The 9,517-nt window shown below is 34.1% G+C and overlaps 1 protein-coding gene across 1 annotated transcript; it reads left to right on the top strand.

Annotated features, from left to right (window-relative positions):
- The first annotated feature begins 5,949 nt into the window (after positions 1–5,949).
- Positions 5,950–6,513, top strand: LOC149160754 (uncharacterized). The gene is made up of 2 exons (XM_089434699.1): positions 5,950–6,127; positions 6,224–6,513. Exons 1-2 carry the CDS (start codon positions 5,950–5,952, stop codon positions 6,511–6,513), a joined length of 468 nt encoding a protein of 155 aa, XP_089290825.1.
- The last annotated feature ends 3,004 nt before the right edge of the window (positions 6,514–9,517 follow it).

A 9,517-nucleotide genomic window follows, 5' to 3' on the forward strand; every position in this document is an offset into this window, starting at 1 on the left:
TCCCTCATGTTATTATATTATTCATTTTCTATGGTTGTAAATTGTTAATGATATTATATTTTTAACATTAAAATTTCCTTGGATTGGATAGTTGGATACTATGGTGTTTTTTTGCAAGTGTAGATCTAGGATACTTAAGTGGGCTCTAAGGGTATTTTACTAGTGAAGAATCAATCTATGATAAGACTATAGGGAAATGTGAGTCTACTATCTTGTTGTAGCCACTACAACACCACCCAAATTTTGGGGCATATTCAAAATTTTGGGTACCCCAACACTCGCCCCAAGCTTTTAGGGTTTTGATAGGGCCCCCAACCGGTTTCTCTCTCTCGAATTTGCCTATCCAACCGCTTTTTGTGTGCCCACTCACATTTCATGCATTGCATCCGCACACTATATTTTGTCTCAGACATATGCCTTAGGATTGCATTAGGGTTTCAAAGGTTTATGGATTTATAAATGCGTCAAGAGTCTCATGACATTGGAGCCCATCTGAGAAAACATACATACAATTTGGTTTTTCTTAGGATCAACAGTTTTGAGGTTTGAGCGAAACCCTATATAGGAAAAGGTAAGCCCCCCTTAGTTTTGGCCTAATTCACATCTCGTTGAGAGTGTGGTCCCTCCGGCATTGTCGGTCATCATGGAAGAAATTTTTGCATGTCATAGGACCCTAGGTTCATGATTGATTACTTGTCTCGGCATGCACATTAGGATTCTTATCAAAGCTTTAGTTCCTATGGATATTCAAAACCCTAGATAGTGGTAACCTGTAGTCCAACCATCATAAATATTTAAAGAGACTTGCTCTATGAGTGCATCACCCCTCAGGCATCATGTGTTATCAAAATCAATTGTGATTAATAAGTCCATGAAAACATCGGAACGTTGAGTTGGCCTCTAAACTTAAGCATGTTTGGATCAATCAATATAAAGTAACATATTAGTTGGGATCATTTATTGTTCAGGCTCCTCAAATGAATTAGTATATTTATTCATTTATTTTTCACACAAAAGTGTCACTATTGCATAATAGCTTATTTTTTCATCACATCTGCTTTTTCAAGATGCCCTGAAGGTAGCATGAACAATGCTACATTTGCATAAGTGGTCCCTTGGCATGACATCACTAAGAGGCTCTGATGCCAGAATTCCTTAATTATGCGGCATGGTGGATGTTTAAAATTTATAAATGGATTATGTTTTGGAGTTTGAGCCATCACAATGCACCTGGAAGTCGTATGGGAGGTCTCTTCACTCAGGAAATCGTAAAAATCCAACAAACGATCCAATGTGAGGTATGGGGACATAAATAATACAGGAGATGGAAATCATATGATGTAGAAGGTGTCATTGGAGGCGCAAATCAAAGTCGTATGGGAGGTTGTCTTCACTCAGGAAACTATAAAAATCCAACAAACGATCCAATGTGAGGCATGGGGACATAAATAATACAGGAGATGGAAATCATATGATGTAGAAGGTGTCGTTGGAGGCGCAAATCAAAGAAAATGTCTAAGCCCAACTCAGTTGTTTAGATGTCAAGCTGAAGTAGTGCCTTCGAGCACAACTAAACCGTAAAAGTAGTTCATATGTGCGGTGGTTGTATTGTTCAATGAAATGAGCTCTGAAAGAGGATCCTAAAAAAAACACCAACTTAAAGGAGTTTATAAAATAGATTGTTCATGTGGGATAAGTTACATTGGTGAAACAGGTCGTTCCTTGCAAACAAGACTGAAGGAACATGCAACGGATATTAGGAATGATAGGTCTCGTACTTCGGCCCTGGCAGAGCATTCCTCTAAAACTAAGCACCATCTCTGTGTGGAAAACGCCTCAATTATCGCAAGAGAAGAACATCATCAGAAGCGGAAAATTAGAGAGGCTCTTGAGATTTTGAAACATCCACATAATCTCAACAGGGACAATGGCATCGAGATCAGTAGTAGCTGGTTTCCCTTAATCAGAGAAATCAGAGGAATCAAGACATCTAGTGCCTCCTAGGTTTGCTCTCTATAAGGTTTTTTATCTCCTAAAATCAGTCTCTAGACATTAATAATTAACATATAAATATAATAATTTTTAATCTATAAATTACTAATAATAATTAAGTAGTAAGTAAATGTTATAATATGTAGTATTATTATTACTTATTAAGTACGGCTATTAAGTGTCAGTATCCATATTAAAATTATCTTTTATTATTATTTAATAACTATTAACAAAATTAGTTTAAAACTATATTATAATACTTATTATTGAGTATTAATTGTTATCATTTTAAAATTATTACTAATTATTAATATTGATTATTATAAACTATTAATATTACCATTAATTCATAAAAAAAAATATTAAGACTAAATCCAATTAACCTCTAAAATAATCTTATTTATATTCAAATTAATAAATAATCTCATCAATATTAATAAATTATCTCATTAATATTCAAATTAAATAGAAACCGATCTCTATTATAATAATATTAATATTTATTATAACATAACATAACATTTATTAATTATTATTAATATTTAATATTTATTATTTATAAATAACTTTAAATAATAATAATTTATAACAATTATAACAATTATAATACTTATTATTTATTATTAGTATGGTTATTATTCCTATAAATTATCATAAATTACTATTATCAGTCATTTTATTTTATTAATAAATTTATTTATAAGAAACTGTTATTATAAATTATTTAAATTATTATATATATAAAATATTATTTATTATGAAAATTATTAATTATGAAGAGAAAATATATTACTATGAAATCTCAACTTTATTTTTTATGATTAGTATTAATTTATCATCAGAAGTAAATATTGTATGATTAGAATTAAAATAAAATTGGAAAATTAAATATTATTTATTTCGCAGCCGACCTTCTTTTCTCTTTTTTCCCTTAATCAAAACAACTTACCTCATAACTATTTATATCTTGTAATTGGGCTCTTCTTCTATCAACATTCAATAAGAGTCCTGATGATGGATCCCTGTTGGGGTTTGAAACGTTGACAGCAAAATGGTTTTTACTGTGGGTTCTCCGGTTACAAAGTTAGAAGATATTAACCACAGAAGTCTTAAATCCAAAATCATTTCCCTATGCGGAGGGGATACATGGAGTGAAATTGTTTTACTCGAAAAATTTAGGGTGAAGATAGCAAGAAGAGTTGCAGACCTTCAATTTCTTAAAAGTTGTCGTGACAATAATCTCATTCCCTCTTTTGCGCAAATTAACCATAGATTACATAACAAATTTAACAGCAAGGCATTTTTTCAATTAAGCATTACTCTAATTCGGGCAGAAATTAAGAGGGTTAGGGCTTCTCTAGATAATCTCGGACGCTCAGCACTCTCAGTACACCTAAAACTGGCCAACAGCATCAAGCAAGATCTGTGGTCTGTAATTGAAGCCAGAACTGCTCTTAAAGCTAATAATGAAGGACACATTGCTCAAGCCAGACAACGCAAGAAGTTGTTCAAGTTATTAAGCGGATCGTCTTACAAAAGTAACGAAGATATTCCAAACAGAAGACCTGACAATACAGAAAATAGAAGCTTAAGCATAGGCATAACCGGGCAAACTGAAGACCAAACAAATGAAGTAGCATTAACGCTGAGTGTTAGAGCTGAATCTGCTCATAACGTAAGCAGCAACAATGAAGGTAATCCGTTGAATAATAATGTTTCGCAGGAGTTTGACAACATTATGTGCTCAGGTCCAGACAGCGCAGGTTCAATCAACGTTACGAATAAGACAAGTTCAGATAACGTAGGTTTAGGTAATCTGTTGAATAATAATAATGTTTCGCATGAGTTTGACAGCATGATGTGCTCAAGTCCAGACAGCGCAGGTTCAATCAACGTTACGAATAAGATAAGTTCAGATAACGTAGGTCTGGATTGCACAGTAGACTCTGTTGCTGTAGTTGAAACACAGGCCATCAAAAGCCTTAAAGACCCTGAAGCAACCAACTCCAGTGATGTAGTAGCGGTCGGAACAACAAGCATTAAAACCGAAGCATTAATCGATGAAACCAAAAATAGTAAAACGGAAATGATAGCTGAAGAAAACACTGAAATGCTGAATGTTAGCAGCAGGAGCGATAATATTATAATAGTGGGCAGCAATAAGATAAAAAGCAGCGTACAACAGGTTTCTTCGTTCATCAACAACAGTGATGTAGTAGCGGACGGAACAACAAACATTAAAACCGAAGCATTAATCGATGAGACCAAAAATAGTGAAACGAAAATGATAGCCGAAGCAAACACTGAAACACTGAATGTCAGCAGCAGGAGTGATAATATTATAATAGTGGGTAGCAATGCAATAAAAAGTGTTGACAGCGTACAACAGGTTTCTTCATTCATCAAGAACAGTGAGACCGAAGAATGTGATAGGGCAAAAGAAGATTGCCATAGCATCAAGAGCAAACAGCAAATGTCAGGCAGTCATCAAGATCCACGCTTCCAGGTACTCAAGAATGCTAATGACAACTATAGAGCCAACAATTATGAACCTGAACTTGATAAAAGAAGCCAATTGGATAAAAACCAAAACTCTTCAAAGGAGACAATTCCTAGAAGAAAAGTGGTTAATTTATCTTCTCAGGAATTAAGTCCAGAAGTCATGAATGTTCTCAACAAAGGATTGGGGTTTGCAGTAGCCCCTAAAAACATACCTGTTGAGAATATCATTTGTAGTATATAAGATGGGATCAACAACCTATCTCTTGAAGACAAGGAATCATTAAGGCAAGAAATTTCCCTCATTATGAGAAAATCAAAATCTCCCAAAAGTAATTTGAAGAAAGGAGAACTTCTTGCTCTTAAGGCCCTTCGGAATAATGATAAAATTGTAGTTCTTAAGGCTGATAAGGGTTGGGTAGTAGTAATCTTAGACAAAGCAAACTATGTCTGCAAAATGAATGAACACCTAGCCTATGGTAGTTATAAAAAACTTAGCAAAAATCCCATTTCCAAAATCATGAGAGAGGTAAAAAAGACCATTTCAAAATCCAACCTCGAGGAAAAATTAAAGAAAAAACTAACCCCTTCTTGTGAAACTCTCCCAAGAATTTATGGTTTACCTAAAATCCATAAATAAGGAGTTCCTCTTAGACCAATAGTTAATACCATTGGCTCCCCAACCTATGAACCCGCTAATATGTTTCCAAGATCCTTAGGCCTCTTGTCGGGAATGTTGATTCTTTCATTAAAGACTCTCATGAATTCGTGAACCTTATTAGAAATGAGAGGATGAACCAGGATGACATCCTGGTGAGCTTTGACGTAGTATCCCTATTCACCAAGATTCCTCTTGATGAAGCCATTCAGGTTATAAAAGATGTTACTGATCCCCAAACCGCAAGACTAGCTGAGATTTGTTTACGATCAACTGTTTTCACCTTCCAAGGTGAATACTATGAGAAAACATCTGGAGTGGCAATGGGATCACCCCTCTTGCCAATTGTGGCCAACCTTTACATGGAATATTTCGAAAAGAAGGCCCTCGAATCATACCCTTTGAAACCAGCTTGGTGGAAGCGATTCGTAGATGACACAAACATAAAATGGACTCATGGAAAAACAGAGCTTGATAAGTTTTTTATGCACCTTAACTCTATCTCCCCTGAAATAAAATTCACCATGGAGAAGGAAGAAAACATGATGATCCCATTTTTAGACGTTCTTATCATTAGGAAGGAGGATGGCTCCTTAGGGCATAAGGTTTTTAGGAAGTCAACCCACACAGAGAGCTACCTCCATGCGGACTCCCACCATCACCCTTCCCAGAAGTTTGGCGTTCTGAACACTCTGGCCATCAGAGCTCTTAGAATCTCTGATTCTGATCATTTAGTCAAAGAAAAGAAGCACTTAGTATCAGTTTTTAATAGTATAGGCTACAAAGAAAAAGAAATCAGAATGGCTATAGAAAGGGCTGAAAGAAGGGTGTTATCTCAGGAGCCTAAAGCTCAAGACCAACCTCAGTGCGGGAAGGTGTTTCTGCCTTATATTCAAGGGGTAACAGACAAGATTGCAAGAATCCTGAGAAAGAAAGACATAATCACCCAGTTCTCGGCCCCCGGAACGATTAGACAAAGTATGAGGTCTGTCAAAGATAATATTGATAAACACCAACTTAAAGGAGTTTATAAAATAGATTGTTCATGTGGGATAAGTTACATTGGTGAAACAGGTCGTTCCTTGCAAACAAGACTGAAGGAACATGCAGCGGATATTAGGAATGATAGGTCTCGTACTTCGGCCCTGGCAGAGCATTCCTCTAAAACTAAGCACCATCTCTGTGTGGAAAACGCCTCAATTATCGCAAGAGAAGAACATCATCAGAAGTGGAAAATTAGAGAGGCTCTTGAGATTTTGAAACATCCACATAATCTCAACAGGGACAATGGCATCGAGATCAGTAGTAGTTGGTTTCCCTTAATCAGAGAAATCAGAGGAATCAAGACATCTAGTGCCTCCTAGGTTTGCCCTCTATAAGGTTTTTTATCTCCTAAAATCAGTCTCTAGACATTAATAATTAACATATAAATATAATAATTTTTAATCTATAAATTACTAATAATAATTAAGTAGTAAGTAAAAGTTATAATATGTAGTATTATTATTAATTATTAAGTACGACTATTAAGTGTCAGTATCCATATTAAAATTATATTTTATTATTAATTAATAACTATTAACACAATTAGTTTAAAACTATATTATAATACTTATTACTGCGTATTAATTGTTATCATTTTAAAATTATTACTTAGTATTATTAAAATTATTACTAATTATTAATATTGATTATTATAAACTATTAATATTACTATTAATTCTTAAAAAATTATTAAGAATAAACCCAATTAACCTCTAAAATAATCTTATTTATATTCAAATTAATAAATAATCTCATCAATATTAATAAATTATCTCATTAATATTCAAATTAAATAGAAACCGATCTCTATTATAATAATATTAATATTTATTATAACATAACATAACATTTATTAATTATTATTAATATTTAATATTTATTATTTATAAATAACTTTAAATAATAGTAATTTATAACAGTTATAATACTTATTATTTATTATTAGTATGGTTATTATTCCTATAAATTATCATAAATTACTATTATCAATCATTTTATTTTATTAATAAATTTATTTATAAGAAACTGTTATTATAAATTATTTAAATTATTATATATAAAAAATATTATTTATTATGAAAATTATTAATTATGAAGAGAAATATATTACTATGAAATCTCAACTTTATTATTTATGATTAGTATTAATTTATCATGAGAAGTAAATATTGTATGATTAGAATTAAAATAAAAATGGAAAATTGAATATTATTTATTTCGCAACTGACCTTTAAACAAAGCAGCCGACCTTCTTTTTTCTTTTTTCCCTTAATCAAAACAGCTTACCTCATAACTATTTATATCTTGTAATTGAGCTCTTCTTCTATCAACATTCAATAAGAGTCCTGATGATGGATCCCTGTTGGGGTTTGAAACGTTGACAACAAAATGGTTTTTATTGTGGGTTCTCCAGTTACAAAGTTAGAAAAAAAAATCAACTTTAAAAGGGAAAGGTGAGCAGGACCACTTAGCAGCGTTTAATTCAAGCCCACATAATACAATTTCATGGATCCCTTGCACAAACAGAGGCATTGTTTGTACACCATTCAAACCTACGAATATGGGTGTCCACCTCACTGAAACGATATGGAAACCGCAGGTAGCGTGGTTTTATGGAGACTAAGGGAAGGTGGCTGGGTTTCACATCCAATGATGCAACGCCTTCTACTCCACAGTCAAAGAGCCATGTATTCCATCTGCACGATGGCCATATTTCATGAGAAGACCCCCAGATAATCGATATTAATGATTTAAATGCGTTTAGGGTCTCTCGGCATGATACAACAGTATTTTAATGATTCGCCATAGTATGAGAGGTTATATGTTGAAGTCACATTTGAAAAGGACATTCGATAGGATGCATGCCATGCCATTGTACACAAAACGGCGATGAATTAAATAATTCTCACAACACCTGAGCATTATAGCGATGTCCACACAGAAGCCGAAGCATTTTTCTCGTCGAAGGATACTGAGATGTGGAGGGGGCGAGATGTGTTGGAATTTAATTCCAACTACAACATAAACAGCTGGACAGGAATCTGATTTGTTGTAGATATTCCAGACTGTTGGATGCCTCAAAGTTGTGCTTGATATTTTCCACATTAATGTGCATTAAATTCCCCTGCAACAGCTGACTTCATTTCTTCAAAAGGAATCACCGCTTGCTGCATTCAATACGCAGATAAGCTTTAGAAGATATTTGTATTATTTTATTGTTTAAAGACAAATATGTTTTAACATATAAATGTAATGAACAGCAGTTCTGTTTTAGGTTAGAAGAATGATAGAGTCTTTTTGTAACGCACAGCAGTGCTGAAACTGTAATTTTCTGAGATAGTGAGAAATTGGTTTGTGGAACTGAAGCGTTCCTATTGTAATCCCTCTGTCAAGAGGAAGATGCTCTTCAGCATAAATTGGTGAATCCCTCTGTTAAGAGGAAGATGTTTTGTAATCGCAATTGTGAAAATCCCTCTATGTGAGGAAGACGAATTTGTATCAGTTGGTTTACTGTTTATAAATAGAAGTTTTATTTGTGCGTTGCTGTTACACCGTAAGCAGAAAATAGTTGCGCGTTGCTGTTACACCATAACCAGAAAATAGTCTTGACGTCAAAACAGAGTGTTGCTGATACACGAGTTTCAGCATTGCTGAAACACCGTTGCTGATACACTGCAAACAGCAACTGACGAAACTGCGTTGCTAAAACACTGTATTCCGCAAACGATTTTTATTTCCGCTGTGTTAAAATAGAGTATTTTTCTGTTTTTTCAGTTTTGTTTAGAATTATCAGAAATTCCCAACATGGTGTCAGAGCTGGTCTAGGCACTCAGTGAGTCAAAAACAGAGTTTGTTTTTTCACTGTAGGAGCTGTAAGAAGCTTATTGAGCATATTTTCTCCAGCAGAGAAATTTTTTGCCTGTTTTTTATTTATACAGTCAGTATCTCTTCTTTATTTATACAGGTTAAGATGGCAGATGCTGGAACAGGTTTGACAAATTCCCAACTACCACAGTTTAATGGGAAAAATCACAGTTATTGGTCCATAACAATTGAAGCATTGTTTGCTTCTCAAGGAATATGGGAGCTGGTTGAAACTAGCTATGCTGAACCTGCAGATGCAACAGCATTGGCTGCTTTGACAGTAGCAGAAAGAGACCAGTTGAAGAGCGACAGGAAGAAGGATGCCAAAGCTCTCTTTTTTCTCTTCCAATCAGTACATGAAAGTTTTTTCCCACGGATTGCAGCAGCAACAAAATCCAAGGAGGCATGGGATATTCTCAAAACTGCCTATCAAGGCATGGAGAAGGTGAAGACTGCAAA

The sequence above is a fragment of the Pinus tabuliformis genome, chromosome 5_2 (assembly GCF_031772625.1).
Source record: "Pinus tabuliformis cultivar Carrire ecotype Pingquan chromosome 5_2, CPIR1, whole genome shotgun sequence".
NCBI lineage: Eukaryota > Viridiplantae > Streptophyta > Pinopsida > Pinales > Pinaceae > Pinus > Pinus tabuliformis.

Excerpts from the sequence above, each read along its gene's own strand:
- LOC149160754 (XM_089434699.1), top strand. The coding sequence starts at position 5,950 with ATGGCTATAGAAAGGGCTGAAAGAAGGGTGTTATCTCAGGAGCCTAAA. Across the intron at positions 6,128-6,223 it reads CCCCGGAACGATTAGACAAA|GTCGTTCCTTGCAAACAAGA; the intron begins GTATGAGGTCTG and ends TTGGTGAAACAG.